This window comes from Barbatula barbatula (assembly GCF_947034865.1).
Source record: "Barbatula barbatula genome assembly, chromosome: 4".
Taxonomy (NCBI): Eukaryota; Metazoa; Chordata; class Actinopteri; order Cypriniformes; family Nemacheilidae; genus Barbatula; species Barbatula barbatula.
The window spans coordinates 5,809,659-5,822,440 of record NC_136768.1 but is presented as its reverse complement, the minus strand read 5'-3'; the positions used below and the strand labels follow the sequence as shown (position 1 = coordinate 5,822,440).

The 12,782-nt window shown below is 40.2% G+C and overlaps 2 protein-coding genes across 10 annotated transcripts; one reads left to right on the top strand and one right to left on the bottom strand.

Moving 5' to 3' along the window:
- Positions 1-62: 62 nt before the first annotated feature.
- ccdc87 (coiled-coil domain containing 87) lies at positions 63-6,346 on the bottom strand. 6 transcript variants are annotated; one of them, XR_013786533.1, is made up of 19 exons: positions 6,110-6,346; positions 5,118-5,344; positions 4,900-5,051; positions 4,568-4,818; positions 4,288-4,489; positions 4,125-4,218; positions 3,962-4,038; positions 3,554-3,708; positions 3,146-3,473; positions 2,893-3,012; positions 2,654-2,769; positions 2,313-2,442; positions 2,099-2,199; positions 1,701-1,816; positions 1,537-1,609; positions 1,029-1,202; positions 838-952; positions 538-680; positions 63-464 (listed from the first exon to the last, which is right to left on the bottom strand). XR_013786533.1 is itself a non-coding variant. In XM_079454652.1 (19 exons), exons 2-19 carry the CDS (start codon positions 5,233-5,235, stop codon positions 222-224), a joined length of 2,670 nt encoding a protein of 889 aa, XP_079310778.1. In that variant the 5' UTR covers positions 5,236-5,329; positions 6,110-6,346; the 3' UTR covers positions 63-221. The 6 variants fall into 6 exon arrangements, 5 of the variants coding, with proteins under 5 accessions (XP_079310778.1, XP_079310777.1, XP_079310779.1 ...); XM_079454652.1 differs by having other exon boundaries at positions 1,029-1,205; positions 1,537-1,568; positions 5,118-5,329; XM_079454651.1 differs by having other exon boundaries at positions 1,029-1,205; positions 1,537-1,568; positions 6,110-6,343.
- On the top strand, positions 6,184-12,511 carry irf5 (interferon regulatory factor 5). Of its 4 annotated transcripts, none has more exons than XM_079454661.1 (10): positions 6,184-6,587; positions 7,876-7,993; positions 8,112-8,234; positions 9,063-9,249; positions 9,432-9,457; positions 9,633-9,660; positions 9,795-10,208; positions 10,479-10,868; positions 11,344-11,462; positions 12,036-12,511. In XM_079454661.1, exons 2-10 carry the CDS (start codon positions 7,943-7,945, stop codon positions 12,222-12,224), a joined length of 1,527 nt encoding a protein of 508 aa, XP_079310787.1. In that variant the 5' UTR covers positions 6,184-6,587; positions 7,876-7,942; the 3' UTR covers positions 12,225-12,511. The 4 variants fall into 4 exon arrangements, with proteins under 4 accessions (XP_079310787.1, XP_079310788.1, XP_079310786.1 ...); XM_079454662.1 differs by having other exon boundaries at positions 6,251-6,587; positions 7,882-7,993; XM_079454660.1 differs by having other exon boundaries at positions 6,362-6,587; positions 7,882-7,993; positions 9,633-9,696; positions 12,036-12,503.
- Positions 12,512-12,782: the final 271 nt, after the last annotated feature.

Sequence of the window (12,782 nt, the reverse complement as noted above, 5' to 3'; positions counted from 1 at the left end):
GAGAGAGCGCACTGCCAACTAGTGGTTGCTACAAATAATAACAAAATGAACACACGCATTGGTGTGACGGACAATATTTTTTTATTTCTATGATTAAAAAGAAAGACTCCTTTAAAATATATAAATAAAGTTCTACATGTACACAGATTTAAATACTAAAAAATTTAAACAATGTCCCATAATCCATTTAATCATATCCTGTAGATCTTTTGACAAGGGTTTCAAGTATTGTTGTGACTGGACGTGTGACTCATCTCTCTCAGATGTGACTGTTGGATACAGTCCTCCACGGTTTCGTGGTTAAAAGAGTAAAGTTCCCTGTTGTGATTTAAAGGAGGCAGCCTCGCAGGTAGAGCTGTCTGTCCCTGTGCAAACCTTTCCAGCGATTGTACCCGCCTCTCCTGTTGAAGCCAGTACAGCATCTCAGTACGATCCCAGCGCATTTTTTCTTTGTATTGTCGACCCTGTGACACAATTAAAAACAGGATAAAACTTGGGTTTCTGGTGTGTACTGATGCTGTGAGCAGGAATCTTCACCTTATAAGTGATGTTGTCATTGAAACGTGTTGTGATGTGGCTGATTATTTTGGACAATTCTTTATCGACAGCGGAAATCTGAGAGCTGAGATTTTCTCTGCGACTTGCTTCTTCCATTCTAGCCATAGATGAACCGTGAAAACCTGCACATGCATGTGTTTATTAGTACAAGAGAACAAAAAGTATAATTCTCCAATATTTATCATTCCTTTTTTGAAAGATAAAGCTATGCAAAGAGGTTTATACATTATGGATGGTTACAAATGCATGAAAGATGTCAAATAATTTTGCCTTTTATACCTTGTTGAAAAAATCTGCTGGGGTCAGATGCCTCCCTCTCAAACTCCTCCAATCGTGCCAACAACAGCTCCCTCCGCTGGATCAACCGGGCAGCCTGCTCCCATGCAGTGATCGCCTGAATGCACAAAACCACAAACCTCCTGCATACCCAGATGTTCACCGTGATGGAATGCAAGCTTCATCATCATTACCTCCCGCAGATGGTCCCTGTACTCATGAGAGCTGTATTTGATGGCCATGTCTAGCCGCTGTCCCTCTGGTAAACAGAGAGCTTTCCAGACCCTCTCCAGCCTGGCCTGCACCGGTTCTCCATCCGACAATTCAGCAGCTTGGCTCTCACCCGGCTCTCCAAGACACAAACTCTCCTTCTTAGATGTAAAGCAACAGAATACTGATGAATGCATTTATTTGTAGATTTACTTTTTTTAAACGTGTGTTTTCAGATAAACACTGTTTTTTATTATTCTGCAAAGAGGGAGATTATTTGTGCAAAGTGGTTATTTTTTATACTTTTTCGTTTGCTTTGAGCTTTACTTTGAAATGCTAAAAGTTTAATAAAGTGTTTTTTACACAAAAAAAGTCTGTGAAAATGATTTATGCCAAATAAATACTCTATACTAACATCAACAGCTAAAGTGATTTAGGGTCAAGTGAAAGAAAAGCAGAAGCCCGATTATAAGGGAAAGAACATAAACTCACCACATCCTGTATTTCCCCATCTGGATATTTTTCTGAAACACACAGCAGACAAATCTGTGTCCATTCATGCATTCTGGATATAAAATAACAATGGATTTTCTAAGATGTAACAGCATTTCATACAGTAAACTGCCAATTCTCTTTTAAATGTAAAAATGGATTGCCTTCCAGTTCTGGATCTTTTCCCAACCCTCCCATCCTTATGGTGTTGACATTCCAGAATCCAGGAACATATTCCTGCTTCATTTCCCACAGTAAATGAATCCTTTCTTGCTGCTTTCTGGAAAAGAACATTGCCAGAGTATACGTATAAAGCCTACAACAAAATGTTCGTGGTTCACCATTTGCTGACCTCAGCATAATCAGACGTGTTTCCTTCTTTTCGGTCTAACATGATGCATCCTTTTTTTATAAATCCATGAAACTACGCATTACAACTAATGTCTGGAAAATGTTCTTACTAAATTAAGTCATCTCATACATTTTCTTGTATTCTTGAGGACACAAGGAGGATAAGCCAAGAAACCCTGCAAACACCAGCTGTTGATAAATGGATACAGACCTTCGTCTCTCCTTCTTTTGCCGCCGTGCCAGCTTGTTTCTCTCTTCCTCCTCATCCTCACTGTCATACAGGTGAAACATCACTGACAGATAATCAGAGTCCTTCAAAACCATAGCAGACAAAAAGCAATTTTTCAGAATGTTGTTCATTTCTTTCACTTTCAAGAGGTAATTATTCTGTATTCAGAACCGCATATTCCTATCACCAAACTTACCTGGGTGGAAATATAGTTAAGGTAATCATCGAATGACAGTTGGCACTTCCACCAGTTAAACCAGGCTCTGTATGCCCGTGTGGATACATCCACAGGCCTCTCCCTTTTTAATGCCCTCTCCATCCTCTCTCTGCACAAAGTAAATATCAGTAAACAAAAAAGCCAGTGCAGAAGTGATTTTATATCTGAAATCAGCAACGAAGATTTTATCCTAAGCGACCAACAGAGCATTTTGTTACTTCAAGCACCTTGTTTTTGATTGCAATGGTGATAGAATAGAAGCAGCAACATTCCAGCCAGTCTATGCAGTAAGAGAGTGTAGAGAAAGATCATTTGCACACCTGTGTGATATGCTGTGTGGGTTGAGCCGTATTAGTGATGGGTTGAACAGATTTTGATTATTGTTTCTGTTCGGGCAGCACGTGGCATTAGTCGGAATGGGTTCAACCCTGGGGTCCTTACAAGACAAAATATTTACAGAAATATTCCCCACAAAATCAAGTAATTCAGTCTTCTTGGTTACAATTTGTTTGTGCATTAGAATTGATCTTACAATGCGTTGTAAGGGACCACAGCTTACCTCATCAAGGCTAAAATATTTTGTTGAAATACTTTTGCGTAGTTCTTCATAAACTTTCTTCATTTTTATTTCCTCTTCAATCAATTTCTGGTCCATTTGAGCAAGTGATGCTGAATCGATCTGAAGTTAAAAGGATTACATATAAAACCACTGTACACTATTTCAATAAGTAATAAGGTGTACAAATTATACAAAAATTATGCAAAATATGTAAACACGTTCAATGTGTATTTGCCTGTGATAAAAACAACACCTCTTTTGTAAATACATTGTAGACCGGTGGGTACATGCTAAGTTTGATGGTCTCTGGGAGAACTCTGTCGGAAACCCTGGCTGGTGCTGTGTGTAAGATGGTTTGAGGTGGTGCCACTACGCTGACCACCGCTCCTTGTGGGTGCGGAGGTTTCTCTGCAGGAGCTTTTTGGTTGCTCCTCTCTTTCTTCACTTCTTCCATTTCTCTTTGCAGTCTTTGTTTGAGCTTTTGGAGTCTGCTGGAACAATAGCTGCTCTGGGCTTTAAGAAGCGGGGGCAGATCCATATCAAGGCTTGTGTCATCCTCGCAATCGCTGTCCTGTAATAACCTAAAAATAAACATGAAGACACCAACTGACCCTTTTTTATTACATTTGATGCATGAATGCTGAGTGTGTAGCAGTCAAACCTCTTCAGATCCTCTCTCGGGTTCATATGATCCTCCAGGCTGGAGTTGGTCTCAGTGAACAGAAGGACTAGCAGGGATGAAGAGCGGAAGAGAGGTGCCATCTCTAGCTCCTCCAGCAGTGTCTCCCTGTGTAAGTCAGGCATGGAATGGCATCCCTGAAAGATGGGACAAATTGTTAAAACATTTGAAAAGCTGAAATATGGAATTTTGCTCTAGTTAGAAATTAAAGTGGTGCTTGGAATATGATGGATTATGTGCTGAAGTTTAAATTTAAAGATGTATAAATGATTTGAACACTTGCTATCAATTTCACGTATAATATTAAAATTGTGGATGACTAAGAAAAGTTTTTTTTTGAGGATAAAACTTGTAATAAAACTATTAGAGATTCAAAAAGGTTTCGGTCACCTTAATTCGAAATCGGTTTTGAAAAGGACTTTCATCCGTCTCTTGTTTCTGTATACTGGTTATGTCATCTGTGGAATCTTGACAAATTCACAAATTACATCTTTTGACATCCTGAAACATCCCATCACTGTTTGTTTAGATATCTGTGCGTGTCTTGTCATACCCTTTGTGTCTATCTTGCAGATGACTGCCTCCACGTTGCAAGGTAGGAGGTCATACACATTCTGAAGATCCAGCCCTCCAATGTTCACCTCAATCTGAAGATATTAATTATTAAATTATTAAAAAAGCATATTTCTCACTCTTGGAAGCACACATGAACACACCTCTTTGAGATCATCCGCCAAAGTCTTTTCCCTTGGCACGCTTGTCATACAACGTTTGATGTGATGATCATGTTCATATGGGGCGTTGAGTGAATCCCCCCGTAGCGCCTGCCCATCATCAAATGTTACAGCACCAGATTTGACCCTTCTTTTAGCTTTAATTCCCGAGACAATCCTACATCTAATGGACCGCACATTCAAGCTGCCAATAGAAACAGATACAGTCTATTACATGAAGCAGAAATGTTGCACCATGTGATCATAGAGAATTTAAGCTTACAGGTTGGTGCAGTCTGAAGCCAGCTGGGCTGCCAGTCTGCTTCGGTTGGCGTAGTCGGTAAAGACGCCACGCTTCCTGAAAGTGTCCATCAAGAGCAGGTATTGCAGAATCAGCTCTTCGCAGACGCGTAGAACCTCACTGAAGGTCTGACAGCGCAGCTGCACATTCTCTTCATGGGTCAGCGTGGTATCGACAGTTGAGATTTTCAGGTCTTGCCAGATCATACCTAGCTCACTGGTCAGTACTGCCGACTGCATGTCAAAAATAAAAACAAATGAGATACACAATTAGAACTGTTTAGAATCGTGGTTGGGTATATTTTTAAGACTGACCAGAGCCTGTTGGTCTTCATTGGAGATGGAGTACTGCTGTGAATTCTGGGATATTCTCTCCCTCAGCTGTTTGCACAACATTAACAGAGAGGTTGGGACGCTTTCATCCTTCTCAAAAGATGAAGATTCAGATTTTACCTCCTTAGACCTGCCTGAAGATAAATGTATAATATTGATTTTACATATAGAGTAAACAATTGAGGGAATGAGGTACAAACCTGTCATGTTGTCAACGCTGATGTCCATCTGACAGAGAAATTCTCGAATGTTCTTGAAGGACTGATCTCGACTGTATACCAATGTTTGTATGAGGTCATCGTGCTTGGTCTGCTCCATCCCACACGTTAAGCATGCTTGAAAATCGCCGTGCCCTTGTTATTCCTGCAGTCACCAGACATTTGTGCAATGTCTTGCAGACTGGTCAGATCTGCTATGTAACACAGATCTAACATAATCGAACCAAGCAATTACAGTTTAGCGTTAAATAAGCAGGTCAATTTGACATCATATCTACAGAGCAAAACCAAACGAAACAAAAAAGTTGCCAAAAGTTTTATGACCAAAATCAAAATGTTCTCCTCCGTTTTCCAAAAGTGTTAAAGAAACTCCAGATGTCATTCACAGCAGATTAAGAGACATTCACAGATATCAAAGTCTTTAGGCGTAAACCTGCTGAATTAAATCAGATTTAAGTGGCACAAGTACATAAGTGCTCAATCACAATACAACAGGCTTTTAAAGAACAAAACGGCGGTTTAATACGACTATTCTGTACAATCTTTTGAGGGTCAAAGGCAAAAGCGTTACGAAAATACAATGAATTTAAAGCGTATTTAGCCGAACGTTTTTTAAAGCGCCAAAACACTTCTTCCTGCCAGCGCTCGAGACCTAACAAGTCCCGTTGCTCCGGAAACCCCGTCAGGTTATGCACGACGTCATTACGCAATCACAGATGCCCTTTTTTAAATAGACCTGTGAATTTTGTGGACAGTTTAATGATACGAAAAGAATATAAATAATATATTTATATACAAGCAGTATGAATAATAATATGTATTTGAATAACACAAATAAATAATTTCATTTTTAAAACTATTAAGGTTTATTTTAGCCATAAAACAGCATTTTCCAGGTGAATTCACTGCGGTTTGATATGTCTGCGATTTATAGGACTCATCTGATCAGTTGATATGATTTACAGTGATCTCACCTGAACATTAGTAACGTCGCTGGACTCACTATCTGTGAGTGTCATGTGTATGCAAATATACAGGCAGAAATCCCATACGTCAAGGAAGCGATCTGATATGTGATAAAAACCCACACTGCGCTATAAAGTGCTCTAAAGTGTTTCTTGTTTTCGTTGGAGGCTACAACATCGACGGGCGCTTCACTGCGTGCTTATGAAAAATGAAACACCCCACTTCCGTTTACATTAGCCCCTGTCATCCGGAAGGGTGGTACCTGTTCTACTTCTGCAAATACGTCTTGCGTCGTCTTCTGCCAGTCAAGTCAAAAACAACATGGTTATGTGAGAGCTCTTCCGGTGATCGGTCCTGTCCACGGGCATTTGATGTTCATCATATCCTCACCTGAAGTTCTCGGGTAATGCTGCTTTGAAGGAGTCGGTCTCGAGTTCAAGTTCCGAAGAAAGATACGCGAAGTACGCAAGGCTTCTTTCATTGCAGGTGAGCGCTTTCGTGTTATTTAATCAATTTGCACCTGTTACTAAACTTTCAATATCGGTGGATACCGAGTTTAGTTGCCTCGGAATCGTAACAATGTGCGTGTGCTATAAATGGACAGGTAACGTGCTATTGAGGCGTCCGTGCAAGATTGTGATTCTTGAGGAAATGTTCATTGAGGAAATATTTACATCGCCTCGTTTAAATCCCCTAGTAGATATTTGAATGTTTAAAGTGAGACATGCTTTGTGTCTGTACACCCCAATTGATCCCACGCTTTATTATGCAAAGCAAATTCCTCATTAAGGCTTTAAAGGAACCGAACCAGAGGTCAGCAAACAGATTTATTATTAAGGATCCCGCTTACTTCAACAGGGCACGAAGTCAACGTGACTTTATAGCGTTTGGTTTCCATTGTTTCTTTTATCATTGCAGAATTTAAAAAAGGTTGCATTTAGCGTTGAACTTCCTTAAGCGTGGTGTCAACTTTGTGACTCGTTCAGAGACGTTTAGGTTATTTAGGAAATCAAGCCTCATGACTGTCGTTTAGGAAGAACAACTACTACACCTTAAGGTTTCACTGCCCCTTTTTATTTCTGCATAGTCGGATTCGGTCATGAAAACACCCCGGCTGAAATATCCTGAAGAATACAATTACAATTCTAAGGGATTCAATGTTTATAATAGAAGCTGCAATTGGTTTAATGGAAACAAATAGATTGTGGAGTTGCTTTTTGGGATGTTATCCGATAGTACGTCATTAAATCCGACTGGAATAAGGCTAGACAAAATGCTAGATAGTTAGTATAAAACAGCTTATGGTGTATTTGTATTGTTTTCCAGCAGGAAAGATCAGCCATAATGGTTCGTTCATTCGGCTGTCATTGTGCTCCGTCATGTTGTCGTTTTATTTACAGAGGTAACATGACCTCCTCGCTGCTGAGCTTTTTAAACCGAATACCTGCATACTTTCTATTTTCCCACAAGCGTCCGGCTTTGATAGCAGAGATTTGAAGACTTGGCAAAGGCCCGAGGGCCCACGTCATGTCACATTTATCATAGCACTGCTTTTGTCCTCAAGATTTCTTTAACCTTTTGCCCTGAAATTGGGTGGAGGATACTTTTATCAGGCATTCTCTGAACTGTTGTAGCCTATAACAGCGTCCTTCTGTCTCACAAACTTGTGTTTCTAATCTAAACATGCAGAATATCGTTTAACGTTACGACATTGCCTTATATTATTAAAGCCCATTATTGCAATGAACTACTTTAAAAACAAACTTTGTTGCAGTAACAGGTCACAGTTAAAGACGACAACTGACCAAAAGAACAGCTTGCATCGTCTTCGGACCAGCATCATGAGTTGTCAACCGCGGAGGATTCGTCTGAAGCCATGGCTGCTGGCACAGGTGAACTGTGATGCTCAAGAACAGTTTTTTCTTATACTATATGACTTAAGATGGAGGGAAATTAAAAGAGGAAGATCATTTCAGACATTTGTAAAGTAAACAATCTTTGCTCATCAAGATAAACAGTGGAAAGTACCCAGGATTGCACTGGCTAAATCAAGAGCGCAGGCTGTTCCGGATCCCCTGGAGACATGCCACACGTCACATGCCAACCTTGGAAGAGGAGAACACTATTTTTAAGGTGAATAATGATACTACAGATGTTTTGCACTGAAACCAAACAAGTAATTTGGCAACGCACCCGTGCTGGTTTAGAAACTGGTAGGGGGATTTTGAAATAAAAATCTTCAGATGTGACACCAGCCTTAGATATTTTTCTCCTTACCGTTTTGTTCAATTCACTTTACCAAAAGCCCTCCTTGTTACCCGATCTGCCCCAAGAGACCCAATAAATGAGAGTTCAAAATGTAAAGATGCTAAAACAGGGAGTGTTTGTTTCACTTGTAGTTTCACTCCTCCAGTATTTATTCATGACTAAACATGAAAGAAACAGCTTGAAAGAGTGAGTTTGAGTGATAGACCTCTAGCTCGGTCTTAGGAAGTAGCCATGAAGACACACATCATGCTTAAGTTAAATATTTAAAGGTTTTAGCGATATGTTGGAGAAGCTATTTTCGGTATAAAACCTCTTTTCAGAGAACTAAAATTGGACCGAGTTTCAGTTCCACTTGACTTCGTTATTGCAAACTTTTATGTTTGAGGAAGCACTGACTTTAATTTATGTCTCTGAGGTAATCTATATGGTAGAGCACATCTACATTTGGGCCAAAGTCACTTTAAAATGTAGAGAAGAGCAAGTAACAAAAAAGAACAAACATTGATGACTCATCCTACACTGGCCAATCGAAAGCTCTCCATGACGACAAGGTCTCTCCCCCTTAGACCACCGCAGTGACAAGCAATTCATGGTTAAACAAGCTTACTATAAGAAAAAAAGTCCTGTGTTGAAACAGGAAATAAGCATTGATGTTAAGGAAATAAACACCTGTATTCATTGTGGTCTCTGAAGGCTTGGGCTCTGGAGACAGGCAAATACCAGGAGGGGGTGGACGATCCAGATCCAGCCAAATGGAAGGCCAACCTCCGCTGTGCCCTTAACAAAAGCAGAGAGTTCAGACTTCAGTATGATGGCACTAAAGACACCCCTGTGCAGCCCTATAAGATCTACGAGGTGTGCGACCAGTCAGTCAATGGAGGTAAAACTGACAGACACTAAAATAAAAGCTTTGTGTTTGAAAACAAACAGCGAATTTAGTAAAACTGTAGGGAAATCATTTTCTTGTTGATGTACTGACACATTATGAAAGACATATTCGTCAAACTATTTCACTGGAGTGTGATAAATGAGCCCATAAATGATTTATTTTGTTGATTTTAGATGCAGGAGAAGACGAGGAGGAGGAGGTAAGTGCATATTAAGATAGACTAGATCGATTTACCTGCAAAGTCAGGAGAAATTAATTCAAAACACTTCCCTGTGTTGAAATCCATTAAAACAAGAAGAATCCATTCCCATAAATTCGTAGCAATACACTCAAAACTCTTTGTCTTTAGATTAAAAAAAATCTTTTCATTTCAGCTGACGAATTTCATCAACCTCACCATTGGTAAGACTTCTTCAAATCAGATGTCTTTTAAATTTGGTATTTATTAATTCGTTTACATTTTCTGGTGTGTTATGTAAATTCCCGAACTGTTTCATACAACAAAATTCATAAAATGTAAAACAATTTATCAACAGATCCTAGGGCCGGCGAACCTCCCAGCTACCCAGCGTACCCTCCCAGAGTCGACGTTCCTTTTACTTCTCCTATTGGCGACGGCTTTAATTCCGCCCACCATAACCCTCCAATCAACCTTTTAGAAGTTGTCCATAACAACCCCAATGGAGGTGGCCCTATGACATCACATCTTACCTGTCACGGTCCGATCAAAGTGGAGCAGGTGTCGTATCCCGTTCATGGCGGCGGACATCTGAACGGTCTAGGAATGGGTTCTGGAGTTATACCTCCGCCTGCCCTTCAAGATGTAGTCACCCATTCTGTTGGCCCACCGGATATTGTGGACACCCCGATGCAAGAGGTGCCAGCTCAAGTGGAAAACCAGATCCATCCCTGCATCTCTGAATTGCTGAGCAGTCCTCACATGCTGCCCTGTAAGATTTTAATACCTTGTCTTAATTATTGCATGCGAGATTTATGGTGCTGGGATGAAGACATCCATAATGCTCATAAACAACCTAGTCCCACCTCGTCTTTTTGTGTAATGCTTAAGTGAAATGAGACAGCAGAAGGTGTGTACATAACCATTTAAGCTTCAATTAATATTTTACTCACTTCTGACTAATGCACACCACAGCGGTGTTGAAATCCCTGTTTTTGTCGTAATTTGTTATTAATTCCTTTTATCTGTTCCTCGTCTGCAGTAACAGATCTCGACATCAAGTTCCAATACAGAGGACGAACAACCGGTTCCCTTACTGTTAGTAACCCTCAAGGTTGTAGACTTTACTACGGTAACCTGGCACCCACACCGGAGCAGGTGGAACTGTTCGGCCCGGTCACGCTGCACCAGGTTCTGTTTCCCGGAACGGCCGAGGTCCAGAATGAGAAGCAGAGGTTTTACACCGATCACTTGTTGGACGTGATGGATCGAGGGCTGATTCTGGAGATCAGAGGACAGGACATTTACGCCATCAGGTTGTGTCAGTGTAAAGTGTTCTGGTCCGGGCCGGGTGTCCTCGAGCAGGGACCACCCAATCCGATAGAACGAGAAAAGAAGATTAGGGTGTTCAGCCTGAACAACTTCCTGCAGGGTGAGAGAGCAGATCGTTGTTCCTCTGTATTAGAGTAATGAGAAAAGCATTAGAAGCCATCACACCAATGACGCAAGCTAGAAAGATAACTTTAACATTTCATATTTACAAACCATTTACATTCTGATGGATGGTTTTGTCGTTCATCAGCTGAAAATAAGGTTCCAACAATATCATTTTTCTGTATTTTTTGTGTTATAGTTGTGGTGTCGACTTTTTTCTTAAATTCAGAATGATTTTAAAACTACACTTATGGTTAAAGTTGTAGTCCTAGAGGTGTGATCGGGCCGTAAAGGGATAGTTCACGCCTAAATAAAACTTCTGTCATCATTTATTCACCCTTACGTTATTCAAAACCTATGGGGTATACAGGTTTGGGATGACATAGCGAATTAGATGTTTAGGAACTTGACTTGTATTGATCTAGCAGATTCTGGCATGCTATAATAACATATTGTGTTTAATGATTCTGTAGATCTTATCCTGTATCAGAAGGGAGAGACGCCCACTCCTCCTCCTTTTGAGATTTTCTTTTGCTTTGGCGAGGACTGGCCGGACAGGAAACCAAAGGAGAAGAAACTTATTATTGTACAGGTATGGAGAAAAGACTCACGTTTACTTGTTTGATTTTGAATGGGAAAGGATAAACTAATATACATCTAAATTGAAATATTTTTTAAGTAATTTAAGCAACAAGTTATTAGATGCTGTATTGTTGTGTAAATATGCGTTTCATGCATTTGTAGAGCATGGTGCTTGCAACAGCAAGGTCAGGGGTCAATCCCACAGACAATAAACACTGATAAAATGCATGTCTTGCACAAGCTTGAGTGCCTCTTAAACGTTTTGATACAAAGCTCTTTTATTATGCAATTTGGTCTGAACATACAGTGCCTGACATGCAATCTGATGGTAACAGACGGCTTCTATTGTTGGTGTGCATTGATATACACAACTGTCAGGTGAACAGGTGTTTCTTGTTACAGCCGTTACCATAGCTTTTAGCACTGCCGAAAAACTGTATTGGCCAATCAGCATCTAAGACAGTAACTACTCATAATTTATTCAAATCTACCATAGATTGTGATGGTAATCATTTTAAACCCTCTATTTAGCATATTAAGTCCTTATTTTACCTTTTAAAGACCATACATTTTTGTTTCCTAGGTCGTTCCAGTTGTAGCAAGAATCCTAACAGAAATGTTCTCCGGCGAGCTCTCGTGGTCTACAGACAGCATTAGGTTGCAGATCTCCAACCCTGACTTGAAAGACCAGACAGTGGAGCAATTTAAAGAGCTCCACAGACTGTTGCAGAGTCAAAACGCTCAAGCCACCTGGCCTCAGAACATCCATTAACTGGTGCTTCTCCCTGAAACCACCATTACTCAGCACTTCTCTTTCAATAGAGAAACCTACTTCAGTCCATGAACCGGTCTGAAGGTCCTTTGGAATATATAGGTGTCCTACCAGCTGCCTTGCTTAAAAACGTAGCCAAAAGCATTTCCAATGGAGGTCACACCTTTGACATTTATTTTTTCACCGTAAGGTCTCAAGAATATTCCTACAGGAATGTTTTATTTTTGATGTAAAGTCTTTAAAATGTTATATTTCAATAAATACCATTGCAGTATTTCAAAAGGCACGATGTCAGTTTTCCACTGTATGATTCGCTGGCTTTTATGTTGTGAATTTGTCATAACATACTCTACATACGTCTACTAATAGACATCAGTCTAATGGCCCGAAGTTGTCACTACATGGCATTTCATAACTTCAATCAGCAATTTTGGAAGGGTAAAGGGAGGGTTGCCTGAAGGATTATACATGTAATTGTGAGAAGCGCGGTTTGCATTGCCTTCGCAAAACCTCGATGAGGACAAACAAAAGAGGAGGGTTCGATTTACCCTGTGACTC

Bases quoted from the DNA above. Each gene is read 5' to 3' on its own strand.
- ccdc87 (XM_079454652.1), bottom strand. From the start codon at position 5,235: ATGGAGCAGACCAAGCACGATGACCTCATACAAACATTGGTATACAGT. The intron at 1,817-2,098 runs GTCTGTATCCAT...GTTCTTTTCCAG, and splicing joins CAAAAGAAGGAGAGACGAAG to AAAGCAGCAAGAAAGGATTC. The intron at 953-1,028 runs GTAATGATGATG...TTGTGCATTCAG, and splicing joins ACAGGGACCATCTGCGGGAG to GCGATCACTGCATGGGAGCA.
- irf5 (XM_079454660.1), top strand. From the start codon at position 7,943: ATGAGTTGTCAACCGCGGAGGATTCGTCTGAAGCCATGGCTGCTGGCA. The intron at 7,994-8,111 runs GTGAACTGTGAT...TTGCTCATCAAG, and splicing joins AGCCATGGCTGCTGGCACAG to ATAAACAGTGGAAAGTACCC. The intron at 8,235-9,062 runs GTGAATAATGAT...TGGTCTCTGAAG, and splicing joins AGGAGAACACTATTTTTAAG to GCTTGGGCTCTGGAGACAGG.